The 23124-nt window shown below is 41.4% G+C and overlaps 1 protein-coding gene across 6 annotated transcripts in view; it reads left to right on the forward strand.

The window, feature by feature from the left end:
• LOC116841705 (glutamate receptor ionotropic, NMDA 2B) overlaps positions 1-23124 on the forward strand; it is a 279833-nt gene that overhangs the window by 104681 nt on the left and 152028 nt on the right. For all 6 annotated transcript variants that reach the window (XM_032809990.1, XM_032809995.1, XM_032809989.1 and 3 more), the window contains exon 2: positions 20699-21264. In XM_032809990.1, coding sequence (XP_032665881.1) covers positions 20956-21264 — 309 coding nt within the window. In that variant the 5' untranslated portion in view covers positions 20699-20955. The remainder of the gene's footprint in view (positions 1-20698; positions 21265-23124) is intronic.

Consider the following 23124-nt stretch of genomic DNA (forward strand, 5'->3'; position numbering starts at 1 on the left):
CTGTTATGAATGTTTCATAGTGACAGCTGATTTCGGTGGTTTCAGAGAGGTTAGACATCTGTCAATAATATTCAGTTTATATCGCTTTGAGTTTCATACAAAACCCCTGTTTTTTACTGTGTTGAATATGTCAAATTTTGTGTTAACTAAGCAGCATTTGCGGGAGGTTTTAGTTTTCTGCTTTAATTGGAAGAAAAGTGCATCTGAAGCGCATCGAATGCTTGTAGAAATTTATGGTGATAATGCTCCAACTGATAAATCATGTAGGGAATGGTTTCGACGTTTCAAGAATGGTGATTTCAGCGTTGAAGACAAGCCTCGCTCTGGACAGCCAAAAAAATTCGAAGACAAAGAATTGGAGGCATTACTCGATGAAGATCCGAGTCAAACGCAAGAGGAGCTTGCAGAATCATTGGGAGTTACGCAACAATTGATTCGTTTGAGCCGTGCATTACGAGAAAAACGGCCGGAATACGAGCAAAGACATGACAAAGTTATTTTCTGCATGATAACGCTCGGCCTCATGTCGCAAAAGTCGTAAAAAATTATTTGGAAACGCTCAAGTGGAATATTTTACCGCACCCGCCGTATTCGCCGGACATTGCTCCTTCTGATTACTGGTTGTTCCGACGGATGCAGCACGATTTGGCAGGTCACCGGTTCACTTCTTTCGCAGAAATCGAAAATTGGCTCCTAACTTGGATCGCCTCAAAAGACGAGACATTTTTTCGAGATGGAATTCGAAAATTGCCTGAGAGGTGGGAAAAAGTAGTAGCCAGCGATGGACAATACTTTGATTAATCTGTTCATTCATTTTGTTCTGAAATAAATGCATTTTTGACCACAAAAAACGGACCGAACTAATTTGTACTTCCAATATAAGGTTCCTTGTTCTAAAAGAATAAGGGGTCATTCGGCGGGAAGAAACAGAGATGTAATATGATTGAAGAAATAAGATCAAACCGTCGTCTCGCGAAGATAAATCGCAAAATACTCTTCATCTACGTTAGCCGACGCGACGCGATCAGTTGTACCAACAAGCCGCCGAGCAACAGCCCTCGATTCGCATTCGCCAAGCCGGCTGCACGCGACTGGCGAGGACGAGATAATGGAATGGAATTACGATCGTGCCGATGAAAACAATACTGCGGGCGTGCACATGCCGTGCAACGTCGACGATCCATCGCGACCCGAAATGCGCGGTAGCTCGCGTTCACCGTAAACCAAAATGTCGCGCGCCTCTCTTCGTCCATGAATCTCCCAAAAATATCCACGATGCTTCGCGCCGTGGTATGCCGGGGACTGCACGCCAGCGATTGCATTTCCCCGTTGTTTGCTAATTGCGGTAGAATTTAGCCGAAATTTTGGTCCTATCTTAAACCTTGAATTTTACAATGCAAAAGCAGCTAAGTTAACAAAGTAGGATTAATTTTAATTATGCAATTTGACTCTATTTTGATTCTCTCTTACTTTGACTCTGACGATCTGAAATTTTCTATTTCATTTTCTTTAGTGTCAAAATAGATGTTGAATGAAGTAAAGTAAGAATGAAAGAAAGTAGAATCAAAATTTGGGTAGGCTAAACTGTACAATTGTTAATATCTCTCTTGTATGTAAAGCTAATTTTTCTTGCGACCAGCGGTATCTGCGCACCGTTTTATATATAAAGATCTCTCACGAAATCACAGAGATAAGAAGCTTAACTGCTATGCTGGTCGCACGAAAAACCAGGTTTTTCTGCAATGACTAAGGAGAATAATTAGACTAAGAAGCCAATTTGCCTTGGCTTACTCTGTATCGCAATATGGGTCTTGTTAACTTCTCCGTCTTCTCACTTTTTAATCTCTCAAATGAATATACAAACTTCCCCGATGTCAATTTGAGCAACTCCATTTACTAATAAATATTTTAATTATAATAAGAAAAATTAATCATGTGTTTATTAAAATTGAAAAGTTTAAACCAATCATACTGTCAAATGGCTCGTAGAAATCGATCAAACAACATGAAAGAGCCTGGCATATATATTAGTTTTTCCGAAGTCAATCTGATCAGATCCACTTACTAAGTGTAAGTGTATTAATTTAGAAAAATGAATTATGTGTTTCTACTAAAATTTAAAAAATTTGAACTCTGAAATGAAACTTTTAAATTTAAAAATTTAATTATATTATCGAATGACCCGAATAAAAAAATCAATCGAACGATGTCTGTCAGAACCGAATGTGAGATATTATTTACTTAAAAAATTTACTAAAAATCGAATTTATGAGTTCACCTCCTCTGAGAGGTACATATGTATCTTCAACTCCGTATACAAGATATTTATCGAGTGATTTATAAAAGATATACAATATGTATATCAAATATTCAATGGATGTTTATCGCAATATGAATCTTTAATAAAAGTTATCGTAAACTGGCATTCGGCGTAATATCCACTGTATGTAAACGATCGTAAAACTAAAATCTACCCAAGTGTGCGCGCTGCGTGTATAAAAATATAATTTATTCAGCGCTGCCGGAACGTGTAATTTATTTAATATCGTCAGTACGTGTTTATGTAGCCTCTGGAGCGAGAAAGAACGAGAGAGAGAGAGTTACTACGGACGATAAATCAGGGAATTCTCCAGCGAATATGCGACGCTTCCTTGCGCGCCAGGTATGCCAGGGATGCGTTTTTCAGATGTGTGTGAAGAGACGCGCGAAGCCGTACACGGATTTCGCGTTTCGGAAAGTGGAGTCTAGATTTATCTACCGTGTGACCTAACAATAACGGGCCCGCATAAAGATAGCGGGCAGTATCTTATTTTCTACTTTGCTCCAGTTTCCCGTATAATCCAATATACCCTCTTTACGCGACCATAAAACATTGTCATTCCCAACGGTGCTTGTATCCTCTCTCTTTTTGTCTCCTCCTTTACGAAAGCTTCTGTCTTCCATCAAGGTGGACACCTACTTATCCCGCGACGTCGAGTTAACTTCGGTTGTTAACTCGCACATCGGTGTAAACAGCGTTGGAAGTCGACCGATTGGAATTCCCCGAGTCAAAATTTTGGCTCTATATGTTAAACCTTGAATTCTACCACGCAATAGGAGCTAAGTTAGCAAAATAGGTTTAATTCTAATGATACAATTTATTTTTACTTTAACTCTGATGATGTCCTAAATTTCCCTTTTCACTTTCTTTAGCATCAAAATAGTTGTAGGTTTCAGAATATCAAAATATAAGTGTTGAACGAAATAGTGAAAGTAGGATCAAAATTTCGACTCAGATTAGGTTAAACAGAATAAAAAAATGTTGATGTAGGTTTCAAAACATCAACTTAGATGTTAAATAAAGTAGTAAGATTAAAATAGGATCAAAATTTCGATTTCGGGTCTTCTTGACTGAAATAATCGGCAAATCAATAATCAGAATTAATTAATCAGTCATATGTAAGATATAATCTCATCGATCGATGTAATTGAGCATCAACAAAACTTGCAAATGATTGATTATACGCTGATTAATAATTCATTTTATCAGTCGATTGAATTATTCGTGTGATTACATATATCGTGTGATTACTGATTAGCTTTGATTACGTATTCACGTATTATTTATTGATTCTCTTATGTAACGTTTGATCTTATTCACTAATGTTTTATTTAGTTATTGATCTATTTATGACGTTTTACGATTTGTTTATTGATTTGTCTCTCTCTCTCTCTCTCTCTCTCTCTCATTTATGTGCTGATTACATGTATATCTTGATTATAGAGAATTTTAATTGATTAATATCTGAAATTGGGTACATTTGCCGTCGAAAAGGTTGTCTGGTTTTTTCTGTAAATTTCTAAATCTATCTGTCTCTTTTCCAATGAGAGAGGTCTTTTATTGGAAAATAAATTCTCTAATTGGACAGATAGGTTCCGAAACTTACAAAAAAAAAATCAGACAACCTTTTCGACGGCGAGTGTACAAAGAAACGCGGTGGTCGTCTAAACGATAGCCTCAGGATGAATTTACACTTTTTGACAGAGAAGCAGAAAACGGAAAAGCACAGGCGAATCAGAACTCGCGCTGGTAGAAAAGCAGAATCTGCCGGCTACCACCTGAGCACCGTCAGTGCGAGTTCTGATTTACTTCTGCTTTTCTGTTTTTTGCTTCTCCGTCAAGATGTGAATTCTCCCTTGAGCGCACGATGTTCCGGCTGTACGATCAATCGTCGACCTTTTCACTGGGTCAACGCAGTGCGCAGCTACGTTACTCGCGGAAATACACGGATCACTCACTCATGATACAAATAGTTGAAATATTTAACGCGTCTGTTTCCTCGTGCCGATCGATCAGTTCGTTATCGCCAATGAAGCACACAAGTAATCGTGTCTTCCGAAGCTCTCTCTCTCTCTCTCTCTCTCTCTCTCTCTCTCTCTCGTCCGCCCAGAGACGCCTTCTTCGACTACTTCTTTCGTTTGTACAACAGCGTATCGCGACAACGGATTTATCCTCGAGGCGCCGGCGGGTGTAATGGCCGCGGAAAACACGGTTCGCCACTTTTGCCGTGTACGCGTCCGGGGATTACCCGATTTATCTTCTTTATTCGGCATCCCGGGAGCCGCAGGAGCCGCCGGCTGGCGGCGGGGTTGGAGGAGAGCGTAAGGGCGTTGTCGCGCACGCAACCACCCGACGGGTTTGGCGGAACGATGGCGCGGGGCTCCGCCGGCGTGTACCGATGTCCCTGGAGCTCGCTTTTGTCTTATTGAATTTATCGTCTCGTCGGGTCTAACTTCGTACGGAGTTGCAGCCAATGGCGGAGCCGCCCTCTCTCTCTCTCTCTCTCTCTCCATAGAGTTACTCGCGTCCGTCGACGGGGGCGAGGAACGGGGCGACGCGGGAGGGTGAGATGGGGGTGAACGAGGGTGGCGGCAGGGGCGTAAAAGCGAGGTCTGGCACAAAGACGATGGAGAAGGAAAATTTAAGAGTGGCCAATTTATGGGAGGAGAGCCACGACGAGTGTGCAGTATTATTTCTCGGGTAGAAACGCGCGCCGCCGGCGAAATCGCCCTCGTGCCTTTGCTTATTGGCAAGGGCTCGAAGGGCCAGAAACGGGATTTAGTGGTCGGCCGGGCCGAATAATCGCGGCCGACGTTTTATCGCGTTTCGTACACTTGGAGGTTGTTATTGGAGGCGATTAACGTAATATGCTGACGTTACGAATACGGCATGCTTGGGGGCGCACCCATCCCCGTGCTCGTGTGTTGTTCGTAACTTATAGATATGTGTGTGCATATGTGTGCGTGTATGTGCGTGTGTTTGCGCCGGAAATCGTAGATTTAATGCCATATAAGGAGTAATCGCCCGTGATTGCCGCTTAAATCACGTCACACCGCAAACGTTGCTCGATAATGCACATGTTTACCGCCATCATCTCCATAATACATCATAATTACAGTTTCCTTTTTACAGACGACTGCGTGTGTAACGTATTATACCAATCAAGTGTTAAGCTTGTTCCATCTGATATTTATTTTCACGGGCTTTACGGCGTGAACGAGGAAACTCTTTGTACTTCTGTCTGTGTTTCAATGTTTTCCGTTCGTTCCCCAGAGAGTTTTCCTCTCACTCCTTCTTTTCTGCGAAATATGAGAGGCACTATCAATTATTTTTACAGAGCCGCGCCAAACGCTCGGTGAAACATCAAACTCTCCTCAAGTCTTCTTCGGGCGCCTCGTAAGTCTGCCGCGCCTTTAATTCTTGCTTCTCTCTCGATCACATCTCCTTTGATCAAGGAGACGGAAAGAGGAAGCGAGTGGTACACAGAGCGCTCGGAAGTGCTTCAGAAGCATAACTACGATATTGCGCGCCGACAATGATCCTAAAACATCGCAATTTCGCTGCGGCGTTTAATGAGTTCGTTGCGCGTGATCGAGTCGTAACGCCGCCGTTCGCATCGGATCCACTTCCGAAGGTTCTCGTCTCCGTTATCCATGTCAATCCTATTACCATCCGGCGCGAGGAAGAAAGAATCAACGAGATCTGCCGATATGGGTGCGGCTCGCCGTGAAAGTCGCACTTTCCCGTCGACACAGACGTTACCCTGAGACGATCTTTGTTGGCTCATGATAGAACAATAAAACGATCCGCACCAAGTACAGTCTTCGCTCTAATGAGAATCTTGCAACTTCCAGCGAGAAGACTCGGCAGTTTGCTACGGCTGAAGTTCGCGCGACGGAAATTCGCGCAGGGGGATGAACGACCAGACGGTGAATTTTCTCCGGGCCGCTGCCACGACGCTCGAATTGAACAATTCCAAGCACGAATTTCGGCGGCACTACGAACCTGCATTCGCGTCGGTTGCTGTTACTATTATGATATACCCGGTAAAACAGGTGTCGCATGTTGAGAGAGAGAGAGAGAGAGAGAGAGAGAGAGAGAGAGAGAGAGAAAGTGAGAAATTACTCAAAAAAGAGGAGTTACATAATGTTCGCGAGTGTCGAGAGGCTCACGCTGCTGTTTACACACAAATGTGAAACGCGTCAAAGCAAAATGGATCAAGCTCCATTAAGTTTCAAATAACATAATGTAGCGCGACTCGCGTTTAGGGTTCTTGTACAAACGATACATATGTACGTATCACATATACGTATATCTGTTAACAGATGAGGAGAGGGAGGAAGGGAATGACAGGGGAGGCAAGGGGCAAGAAGATAGTAATTAAAGCGCAATCCACATTTTATGTCTTCTTTCTGTAATCTGCAGCTCCGTGCAGTAAATTAAACTTTACGACTTCCCGGATCCAACAATTTCTGACAATTTGTTCACGTGGACCCATAAATAAGAGTTCCTTGGTTATAACGTCGGTCCCCGATGTCGCGTCGAAAGAAATGGATATTCAAGCGCTTTAATCGCTTTCCTAGTTGAATGTCCGACATTCATCTGCGCTGCCTCGGGAAAAGGCATTGTGAGTGGATCCGGCAGGAGAGGAATGGAAGAGAGAGAGAGAGAATAACAGGAAAAAGGAGAGACGTAATATCGCGACCAGAATCGAAGTGACATTTAAAGGAACACCGTTCACCAAGTCCTTCGGGGCAGTTTTTAATAAGTGCGATGTGCCCTTCGTGAATTTACCGCCCCGTAAGACCTTCAGCGCTCATTAATGTAGTATAATATGTAAAAGACATTCGTGGTTTGTTTCCAAAAGCTTAACTCGCCGCGACGCCAGGAAACAGATTAACTCGGCACTACTTAAGCGTCATAATGCAATGCTCACACCTCTGCCATAATATATATTCGTTTACAAACAGCGCTCGGCTCAGCAGAGTGAATTTCTCTAACAATATGTATCCGTGATGTATAATCCACTCTTCATAATATCAAGTTTTTCACTTATTAATACTTGAGATAGACTAATATAATTGATTAGAGATAGACGATATAATTGACTAATAGATATAATTAACTAGTTGGAACCATCCGGCGTTGCTTAGGTTATCATAAAGTGTCATGAAATCGAATAAAGGGAATGAAATCGAAAGAGGGGGTGGGATGTGTCCACAGGTTTCATACAGCCTATATATTTTCCGTAAAACCTTAGAAGATAACTAAATAAAATTTTGTTCAGATCGAATCTAAAGGGTTTAGAGGCTTATAGAAAACGGACAGACAGTACCAAAAGATGAGTACCAGAGCTTTTGACCCAATCAAATGTAATTCGTGATCTTTTTAGTAATCTTTCATTCGAATGAGGGATTCGAAGAGAGTGAAGTTTAATCTATAAATACAGATATATATTATACAAAGTCGACCGTCCAATTAAACGGTTAAATGACCGAGTGGCAGTTACCAACTATAATAATTATTATTTACGCGGGTGAGTTATGCGTCGCGTTAGTCACGTGACACGAAAATCTGTCGCAATTGTAAAACAGTATCCGTACAATTAAATATAACAAGAGCAAGTGGGAAACAAGAGAACAAGGCTAATTTGTGTAGCAGCAGCTAGTGTAATCTTACCACACTTTATTATTCGCAACAGAAAATAAGAATGCGGGGAATATATTCGTGCGACGTGCGGCGTATATATACGAAGACGTCTACATTATTTCCGCCGCATTACAGTCAAGCGATATTTACCGGAAAAGGCGAGAGAGGGAGAAAGAGAAAGGAAGAACAGAGCCGTTGAAAAATTGCAAACAGTAACATGAATTACGAATTACGTTACAAGCACAGGATTATCTATATAGACACAGAATACGTATGCAAGAGACACAATCAGACACAAAGTGTCTCGTATCTAGTATATATGCAGGCTAAATCTAACTGAACACAAAATTTCTCTACCATTTTGCAGTTAAAGGAAACTGGTGGAAAAAGGATGAGTTCACAAACTTACTCTGAAAAATTACGGACAAGCTTTTACTCCTCGGTTTTTTTTTCAGTTTTACCTAATCCATAAGCACACGACAGCAGGTGTCGCCATCACAGCTCACATATCGCATAAGACGCGATTAGTCCATCAGTATTAATAATAATAATAATAATAATACGAAGAACGCGTACGCGCGGTGGAGGTTAGGTAGACGGCAGCTATATAGATCTACTAATCAGGATACATATTTTATATGTACTTTTCCTTGCACTGTGTTACTGGACAACTGAACCCGGTACTAAGAAAAGATGCCTATGTTGTTGTATGTTTGTATTTTGATTATTACAAAACAAAATATACAGTCAATAAGCTCGTAGCGGGCACCGATTTATAAAAGAAAGGTGTTTCTATCATGTTTATACAGTCAGTAACAATAATTAGTTGCCTGAGAAGTTGTAACTTCGAAATTCTAAAATATAGGACATCTAGCCCCGGTCTGCTCTATTTCCTGATCTCTGTGTAGCTGTCGAAGTTACATTTCACCGTTATATGTTAACTGCGCTCATCCAAGAAAATATAAATTTGAAGTCTCCTTCAACTGACAACTCAAACCCTTGTCGCGGTTGTTTGCATAATGATGAATGCTTGACCTATACATGTGTACGGCTGTCGCGGGATATCTTTCGCGGGAGATATTTCGAAATCCCGCGGGGCGAATAAGTGTACGATTGGAATGGCCGTTATAATCGTATACCTCGGGCGTCACGCACTTACATGCGCCCTGCCTACGTCGCGATATTATGCATAATGTATTATGTAAACGAGCCGGCGAGGAATGCAAATCGTATGCATAGTTGCGTCACGTGTGCATCCCCATGTCGGTAGAGCTGTTCCGTTAACCTCTTACATCGCAGACGGTATCAGTGTGCCGCCGCCTAGCTGATTGTATGATTATCATGTGCAAACGTTTATGATGTCCCATAGGCGTTACATCGTTTTACTCGCAGATCAGATCCCCGACCAAACGAGAATCCAGCTATTCGTTCTCGGCGATGCACGATCGTTAAATTACATCGTTGCAATTTGTTCTCGAAATGTATACAAACTTCGAATATACTCGCGGAAGTGTCTTTATTGATCACAAACCTGTCAAATATAACGCAATTGGCGCCCCAAAAGATATAATCTTATCTTTGGTGAGATTCTCTTGTGCACGACCTCAGGAAGACTTTTCTAAGATCAAAAGGAAAATATTCTGAGTATAATGTTCATAAAATTAGACAAATCTCGTCTTTTATTTACAAGTCTTACTTGTCGTGTTTAGGAGACAAGATTCTGCGTTCTTCCAGTAAATATTTCTCTGGATTCGAGAGGAAAAAAGTTACAAAATATCTAATACACTTAAAAACAGTATAATCTCATCTTTAGCGGAATCCTCTTATATATGGCCCGAGGAGGATTCTTGTAAAGCCAAAAGAAAAATATTCCAAGCACGATATTCTTAAAGTTAGAAGAATTTCGTCTTTTATCTACAATACGAGTCTTGTCCCTAATAAAAATTTCTTTCAGTGAGAGGGCATTTTATTTCAAGTACACATATTCTCCTCTTGATACGAAAGGAAAAACAATGAGATAGTTCACTTCATTAGAAAAGGGATACATTTTCGGTAAAAGTTTTCACTTGTAATGCGGGCTTGCGGGAAACAATACCTTGCAACTAGAACTCCTTTTTCGGGTGTTGGAATATTTTTCTTTTGGTTTTAGCAGAATACTCTCTTGAGGCCATATATAAGAGGATCCCGCCCAAGATTACATTTTCTTGGGTGAGCGCAGTTAACATATAACTGTGAAATGTAACTTCGACAGCTGCACAGAGATCAGGAAATAGAAAAGACCAAAGCTAGACCCTATATTTTAGAATTTCGAAGTTACAACTTCTCAGGCAACTAATTATTGTTACTGACTGTATAAACATGATAGAGACACCTTTCTTTTATAAATCAGTGCCCGCCACTACCTTATTGACTGTATATTTTGTTTTGTAATAATCAAAATACGAACATACAACAACATAGGCATTTTTCCTTAGTACCGGGTTCAGTTGTCCAGTAACACAGTGCAAGGAAAAGTACATATAAAATATGTATCCTGATTAGTAGATCCATATAGCTGCCGTCTGCCCAACCTCCACCGCGCATACGTCCTTCGTATTATTATTATTATTATTATTAATTTCACGATAAAACATTGCTCTCAATTGCGGCGGAACGCAAACGATACGAGCGAATTTATTTTAGATTCTCTCTCTCTCTCTCTCTCTCTCTCTCTCTCTCTCTCTTTTCCCGTCGAAATTAAGCATCGCAACGAAATGCACGTTCCTTGAGCAAGATCACGCCACGAACAATTTCGCGGAAGATTACGACCGCTATAGTTTTCCCTGATACGTCGCAACTTACCTCAGAATACATCGCCGGCGTCGGAAGTTCATTCGCCGCTGTATCGCTAAAACGCGCAAAATTCTCAGGCGAGCAGCAGAGAGTAGAGAAAAAGGGGTAGGAGGGGGGCAGATGCGTTTTCCCCTACGCGCCTGTCTTATAATCTTCGCGTTCCCGCAATCTTCGGTATATTTCCTTGTTCTTCCGTATTACCATTCCGATGTATTTACCTGACTTTCCGGCTTTTTCGACCTTCAGTATTCCCTTTGCCGGCGTGCGCGATGCACAGCAACGTCTTTTAAAGCCTGCTTTCTCGATGGTTGTGCGTGTATGTATGTGTTTTCGCGCGTGTTGTATATCGCGCGCCGAAAATCCTCTTACGGATTTTATCAGGCCGACCTCAAAGCGCTCGCTCGGCGATATTTATATATATGCCACGTGTCGTGTATATAAATTATTAGTCCAATAACCGTGTTGCTTCCCGACTTCGTCTCGGCAGCTCCTTCTGTTTGCACGCACCCCTTCATATTTCTTTCAGGCTTCCTCGCTGTTGCAGGCGTTGTCGGTTTACGCGATTTAGCGTCGCCCGCCCTTGTCCTCGAAGACGCTTACTCCCAACCCTTGCGCGCAATCTGATCAAACCCGGCTGATCGAGAGACTCAAAATTGCAGCTATACGTCTTGATCAGCCCCTCTCCGCCCATCACCCGCTTCCTTTGGAAAGTAATGTGATTTTCAACGAGATCGCGTCCTCGCACGAGAAACTCTTCTACCTATCTTTCCCTCCCGTGGTCGTTTGAACGTCGTTTGCTTCTTTCGCATAATTGGAGCGATCGCGAAACGTTGTGAGCTCCGCAGGAAGCTTGACGTCGGTACGTTTCGATACGCGAATCGATGCGGGAATCGTTGATCGAGGGGCCGCGTCGGTGATCCCGCCCTGTTACGGGTTATTTCACTTGGTACATATGTCGAACGGGTTCTTGATTGAATATCGAATTGCGGTCCGATGGAAAAGGAATTGGGATCACCGTTGATTGGCGAACTACCAAATGACACAGCAAACACGAGGTCATGCGCTGACGGATGTTTAAATTAATTCGGCCCGACTCTCGGCTCGCCGGGGGATGCAGTTCCTCCCATCTTCGCTTTCCCTTTTAATTAAACTTCCGCCATTTGCCGTAGGGAGCGGTCGAGTCCACTCGCGATATTGCGAGCTGCCTTTCGGCGAGTTTTGCAGCTGCCATGCTGCTAGAGGTGTGCGCGCGCGCGAATATTTTAATTTAGTCTCGTGTGAGGAGATTAAAGAAAAAGAAAGGAAAAGAAATTTCGTGACGGTGAGCTGATAAACAAAGAAAAGGAACATAAGAAGGACATAAGAATTATCGTCACATTGTTATGTAAAAGAAAAATACTTGAATTGTATTATAATATACAGGGTGTTTCAGAACAATATTCGAAACTATCATGGAGGTATAGTACGGATTAATGTGAACATAAATGTCTTATACCATTTTATGACATTCGTAATAATTATTAAGATATTAATTAAAGAATATTTATGAATAATCATGCAAGATATGATAGAAAACTGTAGTGGCGACATCTGCCATCCTGTGCTTGTTAACATTAAGTTAAACTAAACAAAAAAAGTCCTTTTCCTTTTTCTTAAAAATTTTATAAATTTTTAGTTATTAATTAATTAGATAACATTAATATATTATCGCGAGCGACTATCCACCAATCTTCTTTAATTAATAAATTGTGATCATTCACAAATCTTCTTTAATTAATATTTCAATAATTATTGCGAATATCGCAAAATGGTATAGGATATTTATTTCAACCCGCACTATATCTTCAAGAGAGCTTCGAAAGTTATTCTGAAACACTCTGTATAACTATATAACTATTATAATTGAATTGTATTAGTAAAAAGGAGGTGGCAATCTCTCTCTCTCTCTCTTTCTCTCTCCCTTTTTCCCCCCCTCTCTCTCTGCTCCCCTTCTCTCTGCCTTTCTCTTCCTTCTCTTTCTCTCTATCTTTCAGTTCACTATCAGTCAATTGTCGTTTTATGCACTTTAATCATTTCGAATTAAGAGTAATAAAATTTGCAGTGAATGTAATTGAGAAGACTCGCGCAAAGAGATTGCAAAAAGCGAACGAGTTACATGCATTGTAAAACTGCGCCGAGTGGATGCAAAAATAAACCGACAATATGAGTCGACAATGCGGAAATGTGCAGCTCGCGATAACGCCAGTTATTTGTATAACTATGCATGTATATATATGTTGAAAAATTCATGGCTACCAATTCATAGCGGCAAATTTCGGAGCAGCCCGGGGGAGATATTGATTATCTTGATGCGGCTTAATCGGGACGCCGATTATCGGGTTGTTATTTATCTGAGATGCCGCTCGTCCCGACACGACAAATGCACAGTATCGCACAATCCGATAATGCAGCGATATGAAATATTGGCGTTGACGTTAAACGTATTAGTCTGCGTTTCCGCGAGTGGACCGTCGAAGCTCAACGTTAATTTGGTGAAGAAGGCCGGCGGCTGAAATTAACGTAACAATCGCGCGTAAATCGAAACTCGGTAGGAATTTTCGGGCGCACACTTGAACTCAAATAAAAAGGGCGCAGAACGACTCTAATTATTATCGTGACGCTCGATACGCGCGCGGCGTTTACTCACCGAGGCTATTCAACGTGGCGATGATTGAACGCAATATAACCGACGAGCGTTAATTAACTTTTGTATTGACGTGGGTTACTTAATCAAGTCGGAAATCAGCGGCAATACCCGCGCGTTTCCGCTCTCGACCGAATATCCTCGAGAAATACTGCGCGACGATGTGGCCATGCAAATTTTTATCGTCGAATTGCGCACACGTAATACACGTAATACGCGGTGGAGGAAGTGTGTTTAAAGTGAGACGTAAACGATACAATCTCGCGCGCTAAAAGAATCTAGGGTGTCGGGAAAAAATCGCAAGACAAAGAGACGTAATGCACGCTGCGCCGCCCGGCTCGCGTCGCGCGCGACGAAAAATATTGGCGACATTAATCAGACAGCTGCGAGTCGTAATGTCGGCTGTGAATAAAAAGTGGAAAGAAATTTTTACAAAAGAGAGAACAAAAAAAAGAGATACCCGGCGAAGTGTCGGGCCCACAAAAACATGGCATCGGTCACCTTAACCATTATGGCTGGACATATTTCAGTGCACTGTCCACGCTAAACTCAGTCATCTCTGCGGTTTATAGCGCCACGGTACCCGTGTTGGCGGTGATACACCTCGAAATCGGGAACACATCCATGAAGATAAATTTTGCCAGAGAGCAGAGGATGTGCTTTAGATCTTATTTGCTTGTGGTATGCTTTGTAATCTTGCTGTGATATATTTTAAATAAACTCGGCAGTAATCGCGTTTTGTCTAAATGAAAATATGTCAATGTTTCTATTGCATAGTACATATACGATATATATAATAGCAACATTTTTACCTCAATACTATTTTTTTATTGTTTTATATTATTTCTATTTATTTTATTTTTTATTTTTAAACTTTTATCTCTCAGCCACACTGAAAGGGAAATGTGTGTAGAAAAAGCCGATTTCGATTTCAAAGCAAATAAATAGAATTTTTTGAAGTAATTACATATTCTTCCGTAAACTGTTAATGTTATTGCATTGCTACATGATAGAAACGCTGATTTAAGCTCTCATTAGCCTTTTGCTTTTTTTGATCTCGTCCTCTGCCGAATCCGAAACCACGGCGAGGACGTGACGAAATATTGGTCCTATTTTTTATATTCCTTTTTCACCCAAGCCCACGTACACAACACTCTCCTTCACAAACACACCGATACACAACCTTCTTTACCTCCACTTCTCAAACACAAAGACTCCGTTTCATTAAATGCATTTTTGTGATAGACATTTTTGCTCAATTTTCAAAATGCTCCGAGACCAAAACTTTTTAATAGCCTTATCATATTCAAGAGATCAAAATTTACAAAAAATTCTATTTATTTGCTTTGAGATCGAAATCGGCTTTTTTTACACACATTTCCCTTTCACTGTAGTTCAGAGATAAAAGTTTAAAAATAAAAAATAAAATGAAATAAAATAAAATAAATAGAAATAATATAAAACAAAATAAAAAGATAGTGTTGAAGTAAAAATATGTTGTTATTATATATATATATATATATATATATATATATATATATATATATATATCGTATATGTACCATACACGGAAAATAGAAACCTCAACGTATTTCAATATAGTTAAAATGCGATCAAAATGCTGACTTTATTTAATTCTTTTACACAATACAGTCAGAGATGGATGGTCGCTTAAATTTAAGGACGTACACCGAGCAAAATTTATCTCCGAGGGGCGATTTATTCTCTTCGATAAGTTTCACAGCTTCGCAAATCGAATCGTAAATTCTTCGTATCACTCACGGGCGGACTTTTCACTCAAAAATTTCCAGCGAGATATGTTTTCATCGCTCGTTGTCCTCCCATTTATAATATTCGCCGTGCGAACCCGTCGTATACGACGCGACGTGTATTATACTCGATCGAGATTAACTACGAAAATGACCCGGGTAACGCGGATGGATATTCAGCAGGCAGTATGAGAGCGAGGCTAGCCGAGGTAAGGCGAGGCGAGGCGAGGCGAGCCGCTCGTTAATTGGATGTGTAATTATCACAAATAGATCGATGGATAGTGGCGGACAGAAACTCCCCTTACATAGCGGTTAGTTTGCCGCCTTAATAGAGGGTACAAGGGTTTATAGAGATAGAGTCGGGCCGCAGGAATCCGCGGCAGACGGCGGTCGGTTTACCAAAGGCTATCCATATGGGACGTGGTCCAATATCGCGAAACCTGATACGTGGGGGACGATAAACGCGGGTCAAAGCAATACGCGGCGAAAAGTCAACCGTGCCGTCGCCATATACTTGTGCCAATAGCGCCCGCGGGCCAATCTAATCGCCTAGCGGCTCTCGTCCACCGGATGCACCCGGCGCTGCTGGACCGCTCGTAAATATTTGCAATGCGCGATTCGCTGCAAACGAAAAGGCGTTCACTTCTTTATTAACGCAATAATTTCTCCCTCCCTATAAGGTGCCACGTTCAGCTGAGTAGGAATGGTGGGCAAGCACCGTACCGTAATAAGATCTCTGTGCCGTTGTACGCAGCCTCTCAGTTCTTCTTGCTGAGGAAGTCTCCTGGAGAGGTGAATTGGAATATTCACGAAACGTCGAAAACAAATTCACGAAGGATAACAACAGATCGAGCAAATGCCGTAGTGAACTTTGTGGTAATAGGTGTAGAGCAAATTGCACATTGAAAGAACTTGTAAGACAAGTTTCCGGAAGTCTTTAGAAGATCGATGTGTAGTCGGTCGCGAATCGGTTTGCGAACTTTTTATCGAATAAAGTTGCGACGTTTCGAGTTGTTAGAATCGAAAGCCATTGCTGATGTGTAATCAGTTTACGGCAAGAGCCGAAGAGTGACGGCTTGTGACATTTGCGAAATATAGAAGAGAGAATTTACTTTAAATGAAGAGAGCATTATTTTGGGAAATGATCTTTACATATTTACAACCGATTATTGCACATAAATGTCAGTAATGGCTTTCAATTTAGACAACTTGAGACGTAACAACTTCGTATGATGAGAAGCGTGCAAACCGTTTAGCGATTCCTGAGTGCACTTCTGATCCTGAAAGGCGTTGACGTCATTTTTCATTATTTTCCGTTTTTGTCCGTATGTCCTCAGACCTATATGTCTGAGGTGTGTGTATTATTGAGGTGTGTGCGAAACTAAAAGGAGAAGTTGAAACGAGAAGCGTTAGAGGAAATGTGCGCGATCTATCAAACTATAACTCGAAAATGATTGGAGAAAGTCTGACATGGAAAACAAAGGTGTTATTGAAAATCTGCGAGAGATTTCCTTCCCTTTGCACTCCTCCTCGCGAATTTCGTCGTACTGACGAGAACGTACGGTCGTGGCGTTTTAAAGTTAAATGGCGCGTGTTCTAAAATGAAGAAGTTCGAGCTCGCAAGGGACAATCATTAGACGTTCTTGCGTCCACGACTCGAGACAGTGAGCAAATATTTGATCTTGTGGAATCGCCTTCCAAAAGATATCGAAAGAGAAGAAAGAGTGAGAGTGAGAGGAGAGAGAGAGAGAGAGAGAGAGAGAGAGAGAGAGAGAGAGAGAAAGGATAAACTTTAGCAATAAACTCGGACAGGTCTGACAGGGCGTACGAATCTCGTAAAAAGTTTCGGAAGAATTTACGTCGCGAGATACCGTAACTGTCGCTGCGTTGTCCACTGCTATTCCCTCTTTCGAGTCGTTAACCCATTACCTGGATAAGAGCAACTGAATCCTTTTATCTCCGAGTTGTATATAAGGGTCTTCTTATCTTTGGTTGTATAAAACTGCTGATCCTTTTGAGTCCCCCACTAATACATGTATCACTAAATTGTCGTGTAAAAAATCACGATACATCTTATTAAAATTTTATTAGAAGCTACTCATATTTTTTTCATAAAAGTGACTGCAATAGACAAATAAAAGACTAGTAACTATATATAATCCTCACACCTACCTAAATTTATAGATATTGCTAGAATGCTGTAAATTCTACAAACCGCAGATAATTTTTAACAGATATAAACAAAAACAACAATGAATTTTAACTGTGATATTAATAATGATTTGAGCGAAATCGCCAGATGCAGCTTACGGTTTAAATTATAAACACTCTTGTGCGATTACACGGAATTACACGATTGGCGAGAGAAGGAGAGACGATTTCGCTCGCGTGATCGCATCGACATAATCCCAGAATAAAAATCGCCGCTACAATGTAGGACCGTTTCGGTGGAACGCATCGCGATTGAATTCGCGCCGTACGGCTATCTGCGTGCGCGCTTTGCATTTGAATATACAACGCCGAAAATTAACCCTCTGGAATCCACAAAACATGGATAAAATTTAGTCGGGCTGACTTTTAAAATGTTGCTGTTTTTCAAAATATGCATTTCATTTTTACATTATAATTTATTTCATCGTAAGAACATTACTAAACTTATTGAATCGTAAGAACATTACTAAACTCATATTTCTCGAATTTTCTACACCAGTTAAAAAAAGAGAAAGAAATCGAATTTCGATTATCTTTGCAGGAGTGATATGAGCAAATAATAATGCTCCGGATAAAATGTATCCATGTTTAGGGTTCTAAGGTCAAAGTTCCCGGATCGAAATTTTAGCTTCACTTTTAATCCCGGAACTTTCTAACATCTGTTTATATTTATATATTTGCGTATATTTTGCAGGATCAGTGTATGTTTAATATACATAAAAATTAAGGTCTTCTAAATTGACGCCTCTAAATGGCAGAAAACACACAAAATGTCACTTGAAGGTTCTAAAAGAGAACTTGTCGGCAAAGCTAATAAAATAAATAAATGAAGTCAAAAGAAGCTTTTATAGGCTTCAGTATCCTGAAGTAGCCGTTTAATGAAGCTTTGAGGTCAAAAGTGGGATCAAAATTTCGACTCGGTTTGTTCGCATGTAAAACCCATTGACCGTAAATTACAAATCGAGTCCGCGTCTGACGTTGATACGCGTTACGCTTCTATTATTATAATTTCCATGCAAATCGCCCTATTACCCTGCCAATGATTAATGGCGGCGCGTGAAAGATAACCAGACATTTAAAAAGCACCTATTGTGCTACAACGTCCGCGCTCAAAATTGCAGCCGGAATCGACAGGGCTCTCTCTCTCTCTCTCTCTCTCTCTCTCTCTCTCTCTCTCTCTCTCTCCCTCACACACGTGCTTTACGAACATTGCAATAATGAAACAGCCGTCCACGTGTCAAAATCGAAACAGACGTCATTGCCGATGCGCGTCCGTGCAACTGATAGATAATGCCAGGAGTGTCGACAGTATATCATTTTTTGTATCGCCACTATATCGTCATTTACTGTATGCACGTGGCGAGCTCGCGTCCGTTTAATGAAAGCTCGCATCATCCCCCATAATGAAGTTCCGGGAAATTCATAAGGCCGTGACGTCGAGCGAAGCTCGCGCAAATCGACGATCGACGTCGTTCCGCGTGTCCGTGCCGTGACACATTCGCAGCAATATCCGTGTCCGACTGGTTCAAAAATTACGCTGTTCCGGCGGCCGCTTCGCCGGTAGCAGCAAGAATGATATGATCTCGCTCATGCTTGCCTCCGGAAGTTAGATGACTGAAGTTCGCCGAGAGCTCGAAGTCCGACCGCAACGTGAGAAGGCTAACCAATAACTGCGTCCTGTGTTGCGAAGGAATGCCGGGGCGAGTCCATTGCTTCCGCGAAACGAGGATCTGCCGTGAAATGGAGAGAACTTTGCGATAAAAAAAAAAAAGCTCTGGAATAACGATTAAGATACACATATAGGAATGGAGATAGGCGCGAAATGTATGCGCGCGCGCGGAAATCGCGACCGAAATTTACGCGGTAAACGCTGAAAATGGGGAAACTTTGTCCCTCCTGTTTCTCACGCCGACGATATATGGCGAAGCCATTTTTTAATTAAGAAACTTTTGTCCCGATTGAAGATCAAACACCTCATTTTTAAAGGCCTTGCTGCGCGAAGCCGATGGAGACGAGAGCACATAATCGACGGCGATATCAACGTGATATTGATTACAAAATCGATTACGAAAATGATTTGGCGCGAGCAAATCGAGCGAGGATAATTCGATATTTTCGCCGTCTATGCAGCGCGTCCTAGCACGCAGCTGAAGAGTTTCTTCAAGGTAGGTTTTTTCTCTGCCGAGAAGAATCGTCGACTGCTCGTCGTCAAACTTACCGCGCTACCGAAAGTTTTGTTCGTTAGGAGACTTTGGAAGAAAGCGTGCTCTTTAGAAAGCCGAAAATACTCGTGAAGAAGCCCGAAAAAATCGGCGCTGATCTCTCTCTCTCTCTCTCTTTCTCTGAGTAAAATAAAGTTGCTGAATATGGGGAGGTTTCCTAATATGGAGAATTGCAGTTCTAATCACGATGCAGTGCGATCTGAGTAGAAAAGCTGCTCTCTCTAAAACTTAAATCAAAGAAAATCCGCAAAAAGACTAGACGGAATAACAGTTTCGAGCGACTCCTTCTCGCGTCTCGACCGTTTTAATTCGCGAGAACATGTCAAAGGCACATCGAATCGTTCACGAGCAGAACACTCGCGCGGGGAGGAGGCGGGATTTATTCGATTAGATTTTACAGATTTACGCCATCAACTAGCGGACTCGTTCAGCGATAGACTCGATCTGTCAGACGGGGCATTCCACATTCGCGGCGCGATGACAGGCGGCCGATGACCGATCGATCCTGCCTGGCCAATCCGCCGGGAAATCGGGTAGAGCTGTGCGTCGCTTCGAAATACGATTCCACGCGAAGTCCTCGGGTTGTTGCGTGCGGGGAAGTTCACGGAACCAAACTCCTCGCCGTCTCGAAGAGACGCGTTCCCGGACTTGGTGACTGCGAACTCTCAATCGGGGATGACAGCACCAAAACGACAAAGCGAACGAGCGAGCGAGCCCGGCAATTAAGCGGCCCTCCCCTCAAATCCTGCTCGTATTTGCTCCGACGCGACGTTAAATTAGGACAACAGCGTTCGAATGAAGAAGCTTCTTAATTAGAGCGCTTCGAGCAAGAAGTATCAGCGACTTCTCACCGTCCACCTTCGACTCGCCACAAATTGCGCGTTTAATCGCCTCTGTTCCGACTTACCGAAGTGGCTTCGTAAGCTACTTTAATGTGGCATAATTAAGATTGTTCCGAATACTAGAAGAGTTCGACGTTATTAAACGAACGCAACGCAAATCTCTGTTGCAGGCATATCCGGTACGCAGCAGTGCGCGATGAGACGGCGATGTCACGTCGGCGTAGACGTGCGTGCACGCGGTTGCGTCGCGCCATCGCGACGCTGAGGAGCTCGGGAGTGTTTTAAATGGAAGTGCGGTGTTCGAGGTGTCGAGGCAGCGCGACGACGACGACGACGGGACGGTGGCAAGTTCGAGTCGCTCGTCGACGGTAAAGAGAAGCGAAGGAAAACCTCGTGGCAGAACGAACGACAAAACGAACCGCGCGCCATGAGGATCGCGTGCGTCCTCTGGCTGCTAGCGTCACCGTTGCTGGCCCTCAATCTCTCGGGCAGCAACGTGACTAGAGGCGGGAGCGCCATCAAGATCGGCTCTAGCGACAGGAGCACGCTCCCCAAGGGCTTGAACGTGGGCAGGGGTAACTCGGGGGTTCGCATCGGCGGAAGCAGGTTCTCCAATTCCACAAGACAACGGTCGCTACCGACCACCACGACCACCACGACGACGGCGCCTCTGGCGCGCTTCACCTACGCGCCGCAGTCTTCTGTGGGGAACAATTACAACGTCACCGGGCTCAAAGTAAGTTGTTACTTTTGCCGCATCATTACAAGAATATTTATTTATAAATAATAAATGTCACTTCGGAAGAGGAATATGGGGAAAAGTTGTTGAAAAATTTAGATTTGATGTGTAGACGATATACACACTAGGGATGGACGATACAATAGAAAATATCGATATTTCGTATTGAAACGTATCATAAGTAAAAGTATCGATATATAAAAAATATCAGATGGAATGTATCGATATTAGTGATATCGATATTATCGATATCATCTAACCTTTTTCAACATATCGCAATATAATTATAAATAATATTAATGTTATTTATGCATGAGTTGATATGGAAAAGTTGTTGAAAAATTTAGATTTGATGTGTAGACGATATACATACTAGGGATGGACGATACAATAGAAAATATCGATATTTCGTATCGAAACGTATCGTAAGTAAAAATATTAATATATAAAAAATATCAGATGGAATGTATCGATATTAGTGATATCGATATCATCTAACCTTTTTCAACATATCGCAATATAATTATAAATAATATTAATTTTATTTATGCATGAGTTGATATGTTTAACATATGATTACATACAATGTTACGTACCTATAGTGTAAAGTTATTATATTGTAAATTATATTGTAACATGTTGAGGAAGTTTTCAAGTTGTAAAAATACGTTACTATACCCTTTCTTATTAAACAAAATTCAATCAATGAAAAGTCAATAGGAAGATCAGTGACCATACATTTATTTCCTTTTTCTAGATCTATTAATATAAAAAATCTAAGACTTTTGTGCATTTCCGTCCAATAGAATATGTCAATCTACTTTACGGACTGTATCAGTGCTCATTATTGGTTCCAAGGATTATTCAGTCGATACCCCAACATTACCAACTTTAAAGAAAATATAGGGAAAATATAGAGTTTAGGCGAGACATCTGTTAGAGGACTTGTTTAGTTGTACACGGACTGTATCGTAAGTTCGATATTCCTATCTAAATATCGATACATGCTAATATCGAAAGATAGAATATCAATACAAAATATCGATAATAAAGCCTACAAGTATCAATATTTGAAATATTGATACTATATCCCATCCTTAATACACACGGGAAAAATAATCACGCAACCAATGTATGCGTAATACACATGGAAAGTAATTCACTTGTAGATTCTAAAGATGACTTGCCGGCAAAGCTGGTAGGTTAGATGGAATCTAGTGATTGATATAGATTGTCATCATAAATACGCGTTAAATAAAACATTGAGGTCGAAAGTAGAATCAAAATTTCGAATCGGGTTCCTCTCGGAATCGTTGAGTGAATATTTTCATTTGAAATATGATTTATAAAGGGTGAATCTGAGGTACGCCAAGCCGCATTAATGCAATCTCATTCCCTAGCACAGTGAAATTTGAAATTTTCGGTCAGGCGCATCGAGTATAAAATATTCGTGCATCATGATTGTTGATTATTCCAGAAATTGTCGATTTTTGGTCAGGTGCATCATGCATAAAATATTCATTCATCGCGACTGTTGATTACTCCAGGAATTGTCGATTTCTCGAATCAACGGTCATAATGTGCGAGTATTTTATATATGATGACCCCAAAATTTTAAATGTCATCGTACTAGGGAATGGCGTTGCATTTATGCGTTGGGTGTACCATTTCATTGAAACAAAATTTAATCAAACAGATCGAAACATTTATTCATATCACAGTTAACACTTTAATCCTTTAGACGTTTATTTACGCGATTCCAAGTGACGGTATTTTCATTGTCGAGTGAATTTTCACTCCAAGAGATTTGGAGAATGTAACAGATAATATTCACGATTGTGGACAGTCGCGCACAGG

The sequence above is a fragment of the Odontomachus brunneus genome, unplaced genomic scaffold, assembly GCF_010583005.1.
Source record: "Odontomachus brunneus isolate Ranch 3 - 2012 unplaced genomic scaffold, Obru_v1 Obru_scaffold_017, whole genome shotgun sequence".
Lineage (NCBI taxonomy): Eukaryota > Metazoa > Arthropoda > Insecta > Hymenoptera > Formicidae > Odontomachus > Odontomachus brunneus.